We start from the raw sequence: 19310 nt of genomic DNA on the forward strand, positions 1-19310 counted from the left end.
AGTCTTCTTAAGTGCAACACATTAAGAATATACTGTTTGCCATAGAAATGCATGCTAGATTTAAATCCTATTAATACAATAAAAAGCAGTGAAGAACTAAAATGTATAAAATCATATAGGACTTGCAAGTAAGAACAACTGTCCTTTTCTCCCAAGCCAGAGCTTGATTAAGGTTGCTCTGCTCTCCCAGGAGCCCGGTAGGTCTCCCAAAAATGCGGGACTCTCCCGGACATTCCGGGAGAGTAGTCAACTATGCGTTAACGAAAAGCAGCTAATGAATATCTAGAGACTGAAGTGTCTTTTACATTTCTGTCTCGATCATGTTATCTTATCTGTCAGTCTTTGATTAAATCTTGGTCTCCATAAAAATGTCCACCTCCATAGACATCAATACATGGACATAGGACACAATTTCTGAAATGTGTCATCATGCCACAGATGGCGAAGCCAAACATGTCATGTACTGGCTCAGCATCAGGGAGAATGCCAGACTCTTCAGGGAGTGAGGGAGATCACCCCTATTTCAGGGAGAGTTGGAAAATATGATCTGGCTTTGTCCCTAGCATGCAAGCCTGTAAGCTATTCTGTGACAGACTTATTTAACATACATCAATCACTTGGGAGTAGCTTGCTTCTGTATGACATTACCTTCTCTGCACAACACAGAGAGGTTACATAGTGCAACCAGAGGACTAGGAAAGAGTGCCATGATTTCTGCACCATGTGCTCTCCCTTATTCTTCTGGGGGCTGTGTAGGTACTATTAGACATGTGGGGTGGTGTGAGTGCCATGTGGGTAGGCCTGAGAGGGAAATGGGGATATCTGAGTAACAAGTCAGTATTTCTGAGGGACATGAGGAATTTTGCAGTACATGTGGGATCTGAGGGCATGTATGGTTATTTGGAGTAAGTTGGAGGTCTGAATAGATGTGGTGGATTTTGGTTGAAAGATGGATTGGTACCAAAGTCATAGCTTCCAATATTTGGAATCCCGAAAGTGGGATAAATAAACCCCACCCCAAAATGGCCATATTTGATAAAACACACCCACTTTCCCATTAATCTCCACCCCTTATCCCAAGTCAGGACATCCAGTCAAAACAGGTACAGCTAGGAGGTATGGCCAAAGTTGTTTTGAGGCAGTTTTCATTCTAGATATTTAAGGCATACTTGCCTACTCTCCCAGAATTCACAGAGGACTCTCCCGAATTTCGGGGAGTCCTCCCGGAAGAGTGGGCAAACCTAACGGATTTGCCAGAATTCACAACACTGAATGGCAGGGGCGGGGCTTAAATGCATAATTAAGCCCCACCCCTGCTATTCAGTGCCGTGATGTTGGCATTTTATAGTGGGGCGGGGCTAATGTGATGTGATAACGTCATCAGACACCCCTCGTACTCCCTGTCACATGACTTTTCCTCCTGTGAGAAGGTTTGATAGTTGGCATGTATGATTTACGGTAATGTGTGGGCCTCTTTCCTTCCACATATGCAGCCTCAATCCCTTGAGGGAAAATACTTCCAATTTTTATTTTAACTCCCGTTTATTCCCTCTCTGACACTTTGCACACATATTTTACGCTCTTATGTACAGTTTATCAAATAAAAGTACCTTTATTTATTCTATACGCACGCATGTTTATTTACATGGTCACACACGAATGGTGGTTCAGAGTTCTGTTTCTACATTTCTAGTGAGACAAAACACGAAGTTCGATTAATTTCTTCGCTGTAATGAGACTGGCACACAACAAATCCCTCTAGGTTTCCACAAGATGGCCGCTGCACCTTAAAGGAAGTACGCATTAAATTCTAATTACATTTAAATGACGTCGCAGTCACTATGACGACGGAGAACGTACTATCATAGAGATGATAACTTGAACAGGTGGACTAGTTTCCCGGGCCGTCATTACCATAGAGAGGACACCGGAAGTAGTACTCTACGCCTGTGCTGCAATACGCAAAATGGAAGCCGAGTCTGTTAAGCAGTTCCAGAGCTTCTGCGAGAGTGATAAACAATGGAGAGCCAGGAGAGAATTTCTTTTAAAGAATCTGGAAAAATTCCAGGGAGAGAACGAAGTGGACCAACTGTTAGCCCTGTCCATGGTCTGGGCCAATCATGTGTTCATGGGCTGCCGGTATGTTATTTTCAGTCCCTATTTTGTTGTTGTTGGGGCATATATAACTTTCTCTGTCATGTTCTTATGTTTTGTGTACCGGTTATATATATTATCTACAATATTACAATTAAACATGCTAGTTAATGAGGGGGCGTTCATTCTTATACACGTTGCGGGTATAGTATGCATGAAAACTCTTATGTGATTTAAATGTTCGTTATCGTTCTCAGAAATATTTTCACAAGGTTTCTTCTTAATTATAAGTCAAATTCATTGTGGGTCTCCATTGTATGAAATATATATGTTCATATTTATTCAGATACAGTGCAGAACTTTTGGAAAAAGTATTTTGTATGGCAGAAGGGATTGAAGTAGAAGATGCACCACACTTTACCACAAGAGATGAAATAATGAAACGGGTAAGTTTTTGGATTTTTTTTGTTGTGGGGAGAAATGTAGACTGTATAACACCTGCTGGAATTTAGGTTGTAACAATTTATAAAGAGAAAAACAAAATATATTTTGTTGGCTAGGAAGTTTATTAGGTTCGTTTGGTATGATACATATTTAGTTTCCCACTGCTTTGTGTTGTGATTTTCTTAGCTGTTCTGCCTTAAACACTAGGGGGTAAATGTATCATTCTCCAATCACTGCAAAGTCACCAATTTCTGGCAACTTTGCAGAAATCCTAGGATGATAAATTTACACCTAGGACTAAAGACTCGTGGTTCTTGTAATAATATTGACTTTTTTTTTTTTTTTTTTTTTTTTTTACACAGAATCGTTAACTTGGAGTATGTTCTGATTCTTATGGCTGACCTTTTATCACAGTACTGGATATGATATACTGCAACTGTCTTTAATTGTTTATTTGTGTGTGGAACTGAAGACCATCATGACACTGTTTTTATTTTTAGGTTTTTTTTTTCTAACTGTGAATAACTAGCACCAGCAGCAAGACAAGTTTTCCAACTTTTTTTTTTTTTAAACCAACTTATGTTCTTAAAATGTAACAGAAAAGATTTTTATATAGAATGTGTGGGGTTTATCACCCATGAATGAATGGCTAAACAAACTGTCATTTTAAGACAAACAATCGTGGTGAAATAAAACAGTTTTGCAAATGTTCTGGAACGTAGTTTATCTTTAGTTCATGAAGTAATTACATTCAACAGAAGCATTGGTGGCCTTTCTGAAGTAGTAACAAGGCTTGCATCGCTCTACTTGTACAGCCACTGCCCCCTAATTTCAATGTAATCCAAAATTCTGAATGGTAATAAGGGACTGGTGCCTGAAAATGTATTTTGGCTGTAGACATGTCCTTTTTAAGGTAACAAATAATGCTGTGTTTTATTAGAAAATGGATAGTTATGGGAAGTGGCATTCCTAATTTACACATTGTGCACAGTTTTCAACCAACCCTTTGTGCCCTCAATGCAACCTTTCCTCTGCATGTCTTGTGGGTTTAAAAAAAAAAAAAAAAGTTCCTCAAGTCTTGTTCTCGTAACAGGCCTGATTTATTAAGGCACACAAAACAAAAAGGAATAAATCTTCTACTGGACAAACCATGTTATAATGCAAAGGGTGCAAATTAGTTTATTTTGCACATAAGGAAACTATTGCATGCTTTTAATGTAGAACACATACTTGATAGCTTTATTTTTACACAATTTAAAGCTGATCTAGGACATGCTCTGCTCCAACTATAAATTTGTCCCCACATTTTAAATATTACCTCCCCCTTCAATGGAACATGGTTTTGCTAAGGTGCAAATTTACTATTTTATTATTTTGAGCCCAAGTCATTAAGGTAAGAAATGTGTGTTTAAATGCTGGTAAGTGTGAGCTAACTAATAAAGATTCACTTTTCACATGCAATTGCTCCTGCCGAAATCTTCAATTTTTTTCCTTATCTTTTAATAAATAGGTGTCACTGTAGGGAAAGTGGCCATATGAAATTGTGATTTGTCTTTAGGTAAAGGGGAGAGGCATATTTAATTAACTCCACTATAGTTAAAGGACCATTCTAACACCACAAAAAATAACATTACTTTGGGTCATACAAATGTTACTTCTTTCAATACCAAGTTCATGTGTAGCAGAATGATCCATGTTCTCCTTATGTATAAATATTTCCCCTCACAGTCCAAAAACACTGGTCAGTTGACTAGCTGCTTACACAATGGGTACTTGTGTGTCCTATTCTCTAAGCTTCAATGGGGCAGGGACTGATGTGAATGTAAAGTATTCTTTGGTCATTTTCCCATTAGGTGGTAACTTCAGACAGATTTGCACAGAAATCAAACAGCATGCACATTATTAATTCGTTGCTTGGTTTTCATTTGAGGAATTTCCTTTCCTCAGACTACATCAAAGTACCATCAACATTTAGATACATATACAGCCATCAAAAGCTGTGGCTGCAAGACTGACATAAGTCACTATGAAACAGCCATTAGTTTCGCACATATGAATGTGTCTGACGGATAACAAAATCATTTACCAGTTGCATAAGGCTCTGATGACACCTCCCTACCAGTTAAATAGAATGAGGGGGTGTGGATAGTGCAGCACAATCCAGCCTGCTTCAGCTGCCTCGATATTGCATCATTCTAAAAGAAAAATGCTACATATGCACATGATGTTTAAAAATCAGTACGATAGGTAATCATTTTCTATCATTGGTCTCCTTACCTCTGGTATTTTTGCTGACAGCAGTTGCTGGGCCACGGTGTATGGGAGGAGATATCATGTGCTGGAGGGTTGAGGCCATCCTAGCAATTCTGTCTACTTGGAGGGGGATATGTGAAATGCACACTCTTATTGGGTAGCTGTAGCTCCTATCCAGTCAACAATTGTAAAATTGCATATTGGCCCCCAAGAAAATTAAAAACTATATCACAGGCACATACTTCAATAGATTAGAAAAGCAAATCCCATACAAGTTTTATAAACCTTTTCCTGACAGTTTATTTACCATGTTTTAATGATTTCCTGAATATGATTATATGGGAAAAAGTGTATTTGGGGTGGGGAAACCTATGGTATTAGTTGCTTAATTATGAAACAGATGGTCATTGTTAAAATAGAAATGTAAAACTGTGGTTGGAGAAAATGCATATAAAATAAGAAAACCGTCAGCTCAATCAACTCTATTGTAAGCTATTCATTTATCAGCTTACGTTAAAATATTAAGAAAAAAAAAAAAACAAACAGCACTTTTCTGTTATAGATTGAGAAAAAAAAAAAAAAGTGGCAAAGCCTTCAAACTGAAGCATTCATATTTGCTGTGGGAGAAGAGTGGATTAGGGATACGGGGGGAGAAAAAAAGTACAGCTTTACAAAAAGGTGTGTTTTTTATGAAAATTCCATGCCAACATTATACAATTAAAGGGGGGAAAAAAAATTACAAACCGGATATATTACAAATGTAGCAATAACTTATTTTCAAACCATGCACAACATGCAATAAAAAATACACTAGTAGATACACAAGCTTTTACACTTTCAAACAACTGAGGGACGGGACCAAGAGGATTCTGTATTTTTGCCATCAACTTATGTAAATCCTTAAAATTTGTGGCATCTGTAGGAGCCTCCATTTCTGTCTGTTAGATGGTAAATTGTAAACACACCAAAAAAAAAACCCCAAAAAAAAACAAAAAATGAAGGCGTTGTGAAGCAGAGGAAGTGTTCTATTAGGAATCGTTCCAACTTTGTTCAACAATAGCCGATACCCTTTTCTCATATTCACGTTTATTTTCCTGATAAAGTTGTGCTGCTTGACTGTTCGCAGGGCTATTCGGATTTGGTTCATCAAGAAGAGACTGGAAATAAAAATTTAAAAATGGACATGAGTGATACATAATCCTTGTTGCCTTTTTGCCACCAGCAATTTCCTCCTCACCCCCTCACTTAACTTTGCCATCCACATTACCTACAGAGAGTCCATTTCATGTGACATCCCCTCCCTTTAGGGTTCCAACACTTTAAGCTGAACATGTCCAAGACAGAAATCATTGTTTTCCCCATCCAAGATCCTCCCCTCCATTGACAATACCACTATCTTCCTTGTCGCTCATTTCCAATGGCTGGGTATCATCCTCAACTCCCCCCCACATTCAATGCTCTCCCAATCTTGCTGCTTTCACCTTCTTAACAAATCTAGGATCGGGCTCTCTCTTGCCCTGGATGCAACTAAAAAAAACAAAACACTCCTTATCCCTTGCATGGATACTGTAACCTCCTCCTCTCTGGCCTTCCTTTCTCATCTCTCACCACTTCAATCAGTCCTCAACACTGCTCTAACTCTGCCACCCCTCTTTCCCAGTCACTACACCAAATTGGATTTTCAAATGGACAGGGAGCAATACTCTTACCCTCAACCACTCACATACCCCCTACATATTCAACCTCATTTCCACATACTCCTTCATGCCAACTCCACACTGCCAATGACCACCACCTCATCATGGATGCCTCTTTCCTCTCCCAACCTCTGGAAGGCAGTCCAATGCCCAATTAGACTAATCATCAGTCTCAAAGCCTTCAAACATGCCCTTAAAACGTATCTTTTCATTAAAGCCTACCAGTCGCCCTCCTAACTCTCCTGCTTTTGCTTTTCCCGGCTCCTCCAAAAGGGCCCACTCTCCTTGTGTTTACCTTGCATAAAATTTTTCTAACGTGTATTTAATTTTGACACTTTTGTACTTGTTATTTTGTCATTCTATTGGATGTTCTAATCCCCTATGTACAATACTGCAAAACCTTTGTGGCATCTTAATGAGAATAAATACACATTTAAATGCATCTTTTCTGTATAAGCCAATGTTCTATTCCTGTTGATTTCCCCTGTACATTTTCTAAATTGTTTAAAAGGCATTAGGTTGAAATACCAAGAGATGCAGCCATCAATATCCAAAACTTTGTTCATGATAGAGCTATTGTATACTGTAACTAGAGCCAGCCTGCATATTCAAACATGTTCAAGCTTCACAAACCCTTTGGCACAGTGATGTGCGTGTAGATGTACCCAGTTTCATCAATAGAAACATACAAAGAATAAAAAACCCAAAAAGGAAATACTAATATAAGTCAGTCACTTAAACGGGTGTTTGACAAACACACGTCAAACACATAATCAATGCTCTGTGGCATTTAGTATGCCAATGTCTGGAATTGTGTAGGAGGGATGAAGCACCATTCATCCACAAGTGTCGATCAACTGATGCATGACTGTAGGGAAACATGCTGTTGCAGTATCCCATAAATGCTTGATTAGGTTCAGATCTGGTGACAGAAGGCCAAGACATATGGATAATCGACCCATGCTCAAACCATTGGGCGACCATGTGTGTTCTATTAGACACCTCTTCCACCAGGAAAAAAATTCTGCAGCACAGGGTGAAGTTGATCACTCAGTACCATTAAGCAGCGATTAACTTTTACCTCGTCTTGACTGCACCTAAATCATGCCAAGTGAATGCAGCCCACGTTATGGAACTACTAGAACCCTTCACTGTTGTAGCGTTCTTTATAATGACCATCTGTTTACAACATGATGAATCAAACAACCATATCACCTTCCTCCACTGCTCAGTAGTACATTATCGTTGTTCTTTGCACCACTGAACTCACAAAGGTGCCTTTCTAGGGGTGATTAGCAGTTTCTGTACTGCAAACCGAATGATATCCTTCTCTGTGGTGTACGCATTGATAAAACTGGCTGCGTGCACTGGTTGATGCCAGTTGGTTACTTGCTTAACATAAAATTAATGTATGGATACAATGATCCTGTCCACTGTTGCTCTTTGCCGATAGTGTTTTTCCTCTCGGGATTCCATGCCAACACTGCTTTGGACAATGTTGATTGTGAAACATTATCACATGGAGGAGTCTTAATTACCAAAGCTCCTGACAAAGCATCTCAACAATTACTCCTCTTTCAAAGTCACTGATGTCTCCTCTTGAAGCCACAATTATAAGACAACTAGGGTAGTCCACCATTTTTATACATGAGAAACTTTTCTGGGGTGGTATTTGCTTAATTAATGCATGGCCACACCAGTGTGGAAGCCCTTGTTTTCATTATGTTTGATGTTGCTCATTTACCTAGGTTTTCCCATTTTGTTTTTGTCCACCATCTGTATCTCACACAGCACATGTCTTGGCTGGAACACCAAGAAATATAGGAAAACTGCTCTCTAGCATTGTGTCAAAGCTCTTACCTGAATTGATGTTAATATAGATGAAACATCATAAGTTGGGCTCCAGCGGTTCTGAAGGATGTCTAAACATATGCTACCATCTGCATAAACTACAGAAAAAAAAAATATCGGGTTATGATGGAAACAAAAAACCCAAAGAAACAAACAAATAAAAGAGCACACACCATGTTTCTTTACATGTGGCTCATGTCACACAAGCAACGATAGGTTCTATGATCATTGCAGGAATCATTCATAGTTTCAGTGTTAGTGTGACAGCAATCTGACGTTTACAGAGACTAACTGACAAGCATGGTTTAACGTCTGTACAACAACAACAACACACATCTACAAGTACAGTAACTATAATCTATCCACTTGTTTCTAGATCTAACATACATGAGCTTATTTATTAAAAAGCAGCATTAGCAAGGATTTTCTATCATCTTGTATCGTGGCGACAGAAAAGCTGTTATCACCATTTATCAACAAATGATCACCGGTGCCGCCAAGCATACTCTGCTGCCTTAACGATACTAGCCGGGAGCAGTAGAGCACAACTTACCATTTTGCCGGGCCAATCACGGGGATTATGCACATGTGCAAGCCAGCTATCAGATTTGCACACATGTGCAGTGGAAATGAAAGTCCACAAATGAAATAAATAATTCTAGTGTAGCATGTGGAAGTCTATACTGTCCTAACTAGGCTAGGAAAAAATAGTTCAACATTTTTTTATAAAAAAAAAAACTTTTTAAAAAAACAAAAAAACACTTTTATTCAAAGACTGCAGAGGTTACTTGTGCCACCACAATCCTTGTTAAATTGGCTTCCTGCTCTCTCCAGCAGAGATAATGCTGGCGGGCCAGAACTTTATAGGTGAACCGCAATGGCCGCCCGCCAAAAAAAACAACCTTTTTCACAGGCCATAGGGCTTTTCATCCTCTGATAAATAGACAACAGTAACTTATCAACCAAAAATTGTAAAATCATAATAATCATTTTTTTTATATAGCGCCAAGACATTCCGTAGCGCTTTACAATTGGGGACAAATCTAGTAAGAAACAAACTGGGTAAAACAGACAAAGAGGTCAGAAGGCCCTGCTTACAATCTATGGGACAATGGGAGTTTGATACAGGTTAAGTCTACATTTTGCATTTCGGTCCAGCCAGACTGCAAAGGTTAAAGTGATTCGTAAGCTAAATGATCCAGTCACACAACAATGTTGTGTCAAGGGGTAGTTGTCTTGTGTGAAAATGTGTAACGGGCGGTAATAGAGTAATGTAGTGAGCTTAAGAGGGTGGTTGAGGAATATTATAAGCTTGTCTGAAGAGGTGGGTTTTCAGAGAATGCTTGAAAGTTTGTAGACCAGAGGAGAGTCTTATTGTGCGAGGGAGTGAATTCCACAGAGTGGGTGCAGCCCGAAAAAAGTCCAGTAATCGGGAATGGGATGATGTAATGAGGGTGAATGAGAGATGCAGATCTTGTGCAGAACGGAGTTACTGAGTTGGGAGATATTTAGAGACAAGAGAGGAGATGTATGTTGGTGCAGCTTTGTAGATGGCCTTGTAGGTTAGTAAAAGTATTTTATATTGGATTCAGTAGAAACCAGTGTAGACATACAGAGTGATTCAGCAGAGGAATAACGATTTGCATGGAAAATCAATCTTATCGCTGCGTGCAAAATAGATTGTAGGGGTTTGAGTCTTTTTTGGGGAAGACCAGTCAGGAGGGAATTGCAATAATCAATGCGGGAGATAAGTGCATGAATTAAGGTTTTTGCAGTGTCTTGTGTAACATATGTGCGTATTCTGCAAATGTTTTTTAGATGTACACAACATGATTTCGATATAGAGCCGATGTGTGAATCAAGGATAATTCTGAGTCAAAGATCACGCCTACGCAGTGAGCTTGAGAGGTGGGGTTTAAGGTCATGTTATCAACAGAGATAGAAATGTCAGGTATGCTCTTGTTGGTGGGTGGGAATATTATTAACTCTGTTTTAGAAAGATTGAGCTTGAGTTGGCGAGAGGACATCCAAGATGAAGTGGCAGATAGTCAGTTACACGGGACAACAGATGTCAAGAGATCAGGAGTAGATAGATAAATATGGGTATCATCCCCATAGCGATGATACTAAAAGCCAAAGGAGCTTATTAGATTTCCAAGAGAAGTGGTATAGATAGAGAATAGCAGAGGACCTAGCACTGAGCCTGCAAAATGTTAAAAACCTTTTCAACCTACTTGTGACTGGATAACTTAATACATTTATACCACAAGTTATTTAAAGGAAATAGCGCAGGGTGCGTATTTATACAATTGCAAAATGTACTTATTTTTGATATTGTGTCTATTTTTGGTAAAGGAAATATTTTTGTTTCTGAGACCAGGGGAATAAAATCATTTTTTTGTTTTAACTTTGCTAGAAGAAATGCATTATTTCTTAGGTATATACCTGATGCAATAAGCCTTTGTTGAGGAAGTCTTGTGTATTTTGGTAGGGAAATTACTTGTTTGGTGTTTTTGTAACTCTGAAGGACCCATGTTAATCTCATGTTAATTAGACCTTTTGATGTGCAAGGGTCCAGCACCTGAAGGCACAGGAAGGTTTACTTAGACTTATTAGATTTCTTGTGTCAAACAAGATATTGGAAATCACAGCACGTTTTAGGATATCACAGATAAGTGTAAATAATGTTAGCTTTGCATTGCGTGTAAATCCATGTTTGGGTAAACACATTGCATCCCGATTCTAAAAATAGCTCAGACCTCAGAGGACTTACCCTGTGAGGCTGTGTCCAAAAACTGTATAAAAAGCACCGTTTTGTATTGAAAATTATTCTTCTTGTTTCATCTGACCTGGTACCTTCAACCAGGGTTAGCAAATAATCACTTGCTTCAAAAACCTGCTGGGAAACTTACTTACTGCGGCAAGAGGGCGCATTTGGGATAATGAAAGGGAACGGTGGCAAAGTAATCCCAGACGGTTCCCAGCAACAACAAACGGGGTGGCATAGGCGGTCCATCCTGTCACATTACTATTACCAAAGAATAGGATAATAACCTAAAGCTCCACTGAAAAGTTGTTGAGGTTCACAGACAAGGTTAAACTTTCATTCATAGGAAACGTGCTTGAAATGATGAGTTGTTGAAATAACTGGCATTTGTTTGACAACAAATCTATAGACAAGGCTCCACCTTCACATGCTTTGGTTATCAACTTATTTTGGTTAATTATGTATATTCTGGATATAGGACATCTGTGGGGTTTTTGTTTAGTTTTAACTTTATTTAGAAGCAAGAAATATACGGGGTAACAGAAGATAAAACCTGCAACAGCATCTCCAAACGAAAGCTGGCAATATGCAGCAGAGGGTTTTACAAAGTAACAATACAGTATTATCCCACATACCACCAATCTAGTGCTAGTAGCAACAAATCACACTAGTTTTTTTATTTTATGAGTTACTACAAATTTTCACTGCATTTGTAGAGGACACTCAGTATTTGTACATTTTATTTCTCTAGTAACAAGTACTCACCATTCGGATGGAACATTTTTGAGACAAATCTAACAGTCGGAGGTTTATTTGGGTACTCTTCTGAAAATTCTATGACGAGTTTAAACGTGCCTAAATAAGAAAGTTAGAGCTGAAATATTTTACAGTAAAATATAGTTTGCAACACAAGGTTGTTCGAGTATTTACAGCTGACAAACTAATTATTTATGTCATCATCAAAACATGGCTTAATAGGTTATTAAACATATTATGTGTGTAAAACTAAATATTTTTGAACTCTTTATGCATAAATAGCAGTTTTTATTTAATGACTAGTTACATTTTTGTTTGTCTAATCCTTAAATCATCTACCCCTTGAGCTTGTCAACTTAGATGCTACCTGCACTAAATATCTCCGACAACATTTTGGCTCAAGTCCGGCGTTGGGTTATGTAAAAATTTATATGGATATCAGAGACTGTTTATCTGTAGTTGTGCTCTCCACATAAACGAACCCCCCACCCCCCCCCCCCCTTCCCCAAACACATACTTAAACTCTAGCAAAGTGTATTTTGGAACAGAGACACATAACATTCTAAGGGGTAGATTTATCAAATTTTAAAAGAAAAAGTGGAGTTGTTGCTCATTGCAACCATATTATAGATAAATATATATTTTATATTATATAGATTTTAATAGGAATGTATAGCCAAATCTCAGCTCTCAATGATTACTATTTTACTAAAACAAAGTAAAATACCAAAATAAAAAGGGAAAAACAACAAAAACTTTGATTACATATGCAAAGGAGGTCAGACAGCGCCATTTACCCAATCAAGTTTATAACTATTTAGCTGGGCAACTTTTGAAGCAGCAATAATGAGCCACAGTAATTTATTCCCTGAACAGATAAAGGATTGTATGGTCATTAAAACGCAATACTATCACATTTACATACAAGTAGTTGTATATTTGTCATGACATGATTCATCAGTGTCATAAACAAGACTGCACTTTGGATCAACTATGTGCCCTACCCTCCAACATAATTATCTTCTCACAAGTATAAAACAGTTAAACATTTGTGAAGGCAGAGGGAAATTACAAGGTGGTGCTAAATAGATTAACCCCCACTAAGGACAGGGTTCTTTTGAAGATCTACTGGAATATCATCTCCATTCAACTGCTGGGTCCAGAAAGTTTAACAGTCATTGCTGCTGCCATGTCCGGTACCCTTTTGGCAATTTTCACTTCCGCTACTGGATACGTAGGGAACAAATACCGAAAGCCTTTTTCCAAAACCAGAGCAGTAAGAAGGTTAAGGTGAGAAAAATGGTGAAGGACAGACATGGTTGCCAGCAGTTCACATTTATGATGACTGGTTCATCTCTTATGTCTCCACCTTCCGCTGCCTTATAGTAGCCACAGACTTTCCCCAACACCAACTACCATTGTTCATCCACTCCCTTATGTATCAAGTGTTCTCCACACCTCTTCGACTGTAAACTCATTTGGGTAAGGCCATCATAAGGTTTTGTTTCAAGTTAATGTATGGTAATGATTTGTATCATGATTCCTTTAATGAACAGAGCTATGCAATATGGTGCTGCTTGAAAATAATATACTAATAATACATTTTAAATACAGCCTCAGGACATCAGTATCAAACATCTGTAGGAAACTTACCATCCTCAAATGGTGTTCCTTCAGGCCTAGAAGAAAAGATGATGAAGATATGATGCAAATTCTACATTTCTAACCAATGTGCATATAATAGCCAACTAAACGTGGGTATAGTAGCCATTTATATTAATAAACTGAATGCTCTGTTAAGCACAAGAGTGTCTTGAAAACAGGAGCTTTTGATGCCCTGAACAGGACTCCACTGACCTCACCAAAAGTGGTCACGCACACGTCACTGACCTGAAAAAGTTATTAAGTACCAAAACTGTAGTGTAACATTCCTAAAAGTAGATTTTCTAAGTAATAGTAATAAAAAATGTGTTTGTAATACACTGACATGAAATTTAGTTCAAAACTTTGGAAAATAAGCATTCTGCTATTTTCATAATAATGTGGCCACAATAATTGGACAAACAGCAGTGCAGCTCAAGCACTGGAATGCAAACACACAGAATTTGCTTGTTACACAAACGTTCTGTAAGATACAGTACATGTCTACAAAAAGTTAAAAGGGGTATATCTTCACACAAATGCATTTAGGCAAACTGCATATCTAAATATTGCCTACCCCTTTGAAAGAAAGCAATTTACTTAACAATACAGTAATAGGATTTCAAACATACCCAAATATAACTGCATTCCAGACCATAATATTGTTCTCAGATGGTGCACCGCTGACTCCTACAGGGGGATCTTCCTGCAATCTGTTAGGAAGGGTTTTCAAACATTTATATAAAATGTAGCCTTAATATAGAATAGTACAAAGTAGCTAAACATTTTAAAGGACAAGTAAAGACAAATTGACATGAATGTAGTTCAAAGCTTGTGTATTACTGAAAAAATAAAAAATTCTAAACCTGAAATACAAAAAGGTTTATATTTAACTAGGATTGTAGTCAAATACCAGTCACCAGGCCGCCACTGCAACTGGAGAAAGTTATATACTGCATCGGAGATACACTGGATGAGAGGTACCATCTTCAGTGGGCCTGATGGGAACCATTAGAACTAGTTACAGGCATTTAACCATTACAGACATAACTCAATGTACACCTCCATTACTACTGTCACCAGTGAAGCCACTAGTGCAAGAGACTTCAGTGACGTACACCTAAATATGTTCATCATGCTCTCTGTTATGCTTCTGCAGCAGGTTGCAATGCTAGGATCAAAGGCTTTCTTACCCACATAAAAAGACTTAGGGCTAGATTTACTAAGCTGCGGGTTTGAAAAAGTGGGGATGTTGCCTATAGCAACCAATCAGATTCTAGCTGTCATTTATTTAGTGCATTCTACAAAATGACAGCTAGAATCTGATTGGTTGCTATAGGCAGCATCTCCACTTTTTCAAACCCGCAGCTTAGTAAATATACCCCTTAGGCTTGCCCTGCCCAAATGTACTACACAAGAGCAGGCTAGTGACAGCATAGCATCTGAAACAATTGAAGGCTCACTTTACTTATTAATTTAACAAAATCCCACTTGGATACAGTTTAAAGTTATGGAAAAAGCTTTGAGTCATTATTAATATTTTACTTTTTAAAACAGAAATAACACTGTAGTTTCTAAATGATCCAAATGTTCAAAGAGCAGACCCAGAACTCTTCTTTATGAGCGCTGGTATACCCAGTTGTCCGGCAAGGTGCTCATCCATTTCACAATTCTCCCTGAAAGAGTTAATCTGTGCCTAACTTTACCAGTTTACAACTGAAAATGTGCATGCTAGAATGATCATTATTTCTGAACACCTCATTTATGCTACTAAGCTTTATAATTCTTCTCCTAAAATACTGCTTTGTTTGGCTTCTCTTAGATTTTAATCATGAAAATGAAGGGGCATTGGGACCGTCTTTTAGATGTGCACTGGCTTTTTATAATATTGCCCAATGAGCAATTTCCCAAAGAAGTGTTAGGTGCAATATTCTTCATACTAAAAGCATAGGCTGAGACTTGAGGGGATATTTACTAAACTGCAGGTTTGAAAGAGTGGAGATGTTGCCTATAGCAACTAATCAGATTCTAGTCATTTATTTAGCACATTCTACAAAATGACAGCTAGAATCTGATGGGCAACATCTCCACTCTTTCAAATCTGCAGTTTAGTAAATATACCCCATGGTCTTCAAAACCTGAAAATCTGGAAACATCCAACTCCTTTTGCAGGTCGAACCCACCCCCCCAAAAAAAAAAAAAAAAAAAGACAAGCATAAAGCTTCCTGCAAAACAAAAGTTGTCCCCCCCCACCCCAGCTCTCTCAGTTAAATAACCTTAGCTCCCAAAATTAAATATTGTTTTTGCACGTTGGTCTGTTACTTTTCAGGGACCAACCATTGTTCAGTCAGCCATTGTAAACTTTTGCACCACTGCGAATGCTGTTGCCTTGGCCCTCAAATTCTTGTACAGGCCAGTAGATTTGGGTGCAATTGTGGAAAAGCACATCCGTGTCATCGCAAATCTGCATTTGAACTGTGGTTTGGGAATTACCTCAATGTTCATATCTAAAAATCTCTATTTTTGGGTTTAGCAGCCAAAAGTACTTTCCAAACATAGGGTGTTTTGGCACACGTTAAACTGTCAATTGTCTTTTGTTAAATGTTTATTTCCAAAACACAAATTATGGTATAAAAACCAAGAAATTGCCTTTTTCTTAATATTGTACATTAGTCAATTGTGTTATTAAATGATTACTAATTTTTGCTTTCCTCTACTGGAATTCAATATTTTGAGGACCTCCTCAAGTACAATACTTCACTTTTATGACCAATACATAGTATTGATTAAAAGTACTTGAAAGCAAGAATAAGGCCAATTGGATTTTATTTGACCATGAAGAAACTGTATACAGAAGTGGACTTTCTAAAACCGGATTTACAAATACACCTTTTCTTGTAGAAGGAATTCCTTAAGGTGGCCACGTGTACAGACTTTGTCATTTTTTTACCAAATGACCAACCACTGCACTCCAGATGGATCATAATATTTCTGTCAGGAGAGTAAAGTATGTAGGCATATGACCTCTATGATGAGTGATGCAGTTAGCAAACCCAAATGTCAAGGGAACTACAGAGCAGCCCCTGATCAGAAGTACCCATTACCAAATTGCTTAAAGATATGGTTGTTCAGCCTGAATTGTTAAGCCAGTATTACACCAAAAAGAAAATACATCGGAGAAGAGCAATCTTTGGCACTCCAGCATTTAATAAACTGCATGAATTTTTTTTTGAGTATAAAGAAAAATGTGTAGTTCAGCAAATCTGATACCTGATACAAAGGACTGCCCATTATAATCTAAGCAGACTTCGGTCCTCTTCTCATTCCTGTGACAGGTTGATGCTTTCTACTAGGTTATGTAAATATGGACTAAAGATATTTTCTGTATTATGAATGTGACATCTCGCTTATTCTTATTCATAATTTAGTGAGTTTATCAAGACAAAAATAAAGAAAAAATAATGTCTAATGGGTGATCAGAACCAAAGAAAATAAATCTAATCTTTCTCACCTACCCAATCGATTGGTAGAGGATCGTTAGTCATTGTCCTGGGCAATAATATATTCTGACCACCAGGCCCATTACAATTGGGCACATAAGACTAAAAATAAGAGCTGATCTTGAGGAAAAAGGCTAGCATTGGAGAAACCCTGCTCTGTCCAGTATCTCCATCTCTTACAGAGCTTGAGTGCGGACACAGGAATGGAAATCAGTGATGGGGGGAGTGCCACAGCCCAGTTAAACTATTTAGGCTTGTCCTGAGCAAAAAAAGAAAGCAAATTAAGTACAAACCCTTTAATACCCAGTGACAAGTGCACATATATTAATCTTCAGAAACATGTATGCAAAACTGTACCTCCTCCTCACTCTTGTTTTCACTACAATTTTACTTAAAGCATAATGCAAATAACCTCTTGGTATTGTCAGTCCTTTTGACCATGTAATCACTGAGAGCTATAGCCAATTAGGAGCCACTGCTTTAAATTGACAGACTTCCTATAGCCTTAACAGGCTAAGAGGTATATTTACTAAACTGCGGGTTTGAAAAAGTGGAGATATTTCCTATAGCAACCAAGTTGTAGCTGTCATTCTGTAGAATGTGCTAAATAAATGTGAACTAGAATCTGATAGTTGCCTATAGCAACCATTGCCACTTTTTAAAACTTGCAGTTTAGTAAATATACCCCGAAAATGAAATATGTAAGGAACACAACTTTAAATATTCAAGCACACCTATACATTAGGAATATTTTTCTTTCTTGTGGCTTAACATAAATCAATAAATAACTTTTCTGGCCCTCTTGAAGTAAATGAAACAAAAACTAGTATGTACATGACTACACTACACAGAACAAGAGGAAGACAGCATTGTAGGATAATCACTCAATTATTGGATTAATTTCTGAAATTCTGGAGCTGCAGACCACAAAAAGTCATAATTTAATAACAGCAAGCTCTTGTTTTGGCATTCCAACATAATGACAGTTTTCACCTATTAACTTTATGAATATAAAATGTTTGTTGAGACAGTCATTACTTGTTGCCTCAAGTTTGGTCACACCCTAAACCAAAATGGAAATGCTGGAGTGTTTACAAACAAGGCCTTCCTTCCCTTCTGACACTACTTATAAGTCTTGTGTACACCAATTTTTACTTAGGATATGATGAAGTTTACACTTTCAGAATGAAATGTAACCTGTGACTATTTAACAGACACCGACCCCATTTAAAAAAAATAGTCTGATTATTAGTCATCAGTGAGCAAATGTGCTCCTTAGGAAGAAATCCAAACACAAAAGAACTCCTTTTTAAAATTGTACAGGACACACAAAATTATTTTATATGATTGCCAAGCTTTAGTAATGATCTTTTAAAAATAGTGACAGAGTGAGAATGGATACATATATAAACATTTTTTGACCCATCCGTGTCATCTGGTTCAGGGATGGAGAGAGTGGGGTTACTTTTTACAACATGAAAGCAGAGTCCATCTGAAGAGAAAACTATTCTTCAGGTACAACAGGACATGTGGGCACAAGTAGGGGCAGGCTGGGCTGGGGGACATCTGCCCTCTGAGCTGGGCACATAGTGGGCCACCATGGGCTGGGTCATTTTTTCCCCTTTAAATTGTTCCCAATAAGCTGCAGAGTCGAGTCTTGTCCCTCAGGCTACAATTTGGCAGCCCTCCCCTGAGTATGGGTCGATGTCCCTAGTATTGGGCAGGGTCGGTTAAACACTTCCCCAGGAGAATCGCGGCTAGCACCTGGACCCTACATAAAAATACAGGGGACTGTGTAACCACTCGCTACAGGCTTTGTTTTGCCTTTCACCGGTCAGGGCCCCAAGCACACTCAAAGTTGAAAGTTGAAGGTTTCCTGATGGCATTATGGGAGTGTTGAGGTTATGCGCTACTCACCTTTTGAAGTCCCTCATGAGCCTCCTCCTAGCCGGGGTTGACATGGCCCTGTTTGACGTGGACGGAGGAAGAAAGGGGGAGAGCGGGAGCCAAGGCCCGGCTGCCGCTGTTTGCACTGCAGCCCTGGCACAAACAAACTGCGATGACGTTTCACAGCGCCCCGAAAAGGGCAGAACAGAACGTTCCACAGGACCACACCACTCCTTCGAAACCAGAGGGGTGTTCAGGCTAACAGAACCATATCACTTCTCATATAACTTCTCAAGCAGTGATCACTGCTGACAGGCTTCAACTCATTTAGGTAAAAATAGGCATTTTACAGTAACATGTAGATATTTTTTCATAAGTTGACGGCATATTCTATCCTAGTTAGACCACACCTGCCCTTAT

At 38.4% G+C, this 19310-nt stretch overlaps 2 protein-coding genes across 2 annotated transcripts; one reads left to right on the plus strand and one right to left on the minus strand.

Moving 5' to 3' along the window:
• Positions 1-1918: 1918 nt before the first annotated feature.
• On the plus strand, positions 1919-6333 carry CDKN2AIPNL (CDKN2A interacting protein N-terminal like). The gene is made up of 3 exons (XM_075209770.1): positions 1919-2139; positions 2441-2540; positions 2901-6333. The coding sequence occupies exons 1-3, from the start codon at positions 1967-1969 to the stop codon at positions 2907-2909; spliced, it is 282 nt and encodes a 93-aa protein (XP_075065871.1). The 5' UTR covers positions 1919-1966; the 3' UTR covers positions 2910-6333.
• UBE2B (ubiquitin conjugating enzyme E2 B) lies at positions 3781-19087 on the minus strand. The gene is made up of 6 exons (XM_075209769.1): positions 18921-19087; positions 14136-14216; positions 13516-13541; positions 11872-11961; positions 8349-8437; positions 3781-5948 (listed from the first exon to the last, which is right to left on the minus strand). The coding sequence occupies exons 1-6, from the start codon at positions 18962-18964 to the stop codon at positions 5820-5822; spliced, it is 459 nt and encodes a 152-aa protein (XP_075065870.1). The 5' UTR covers positions 18965-19087; the 3' UTR covers positions 3781-5819.
• Positions 19088-19310: the final 223 nt, after the last annotated feature.

This window comes from Mixophyes fleayi, chromosome 4 (assembly GCF_038048845.1).
Source record: "Mixophyes fleayi isolate aMixFle1 chromosome 4, aMixFle1.hap1, whole genome shotgun sequence".
Classification (NCBI taxonomy): Eukaryota; Metazoa; Chordata; class Amphibia; order Anura; family Limnodynastidae; genus Mixophyes; species Mixophyes fleayi.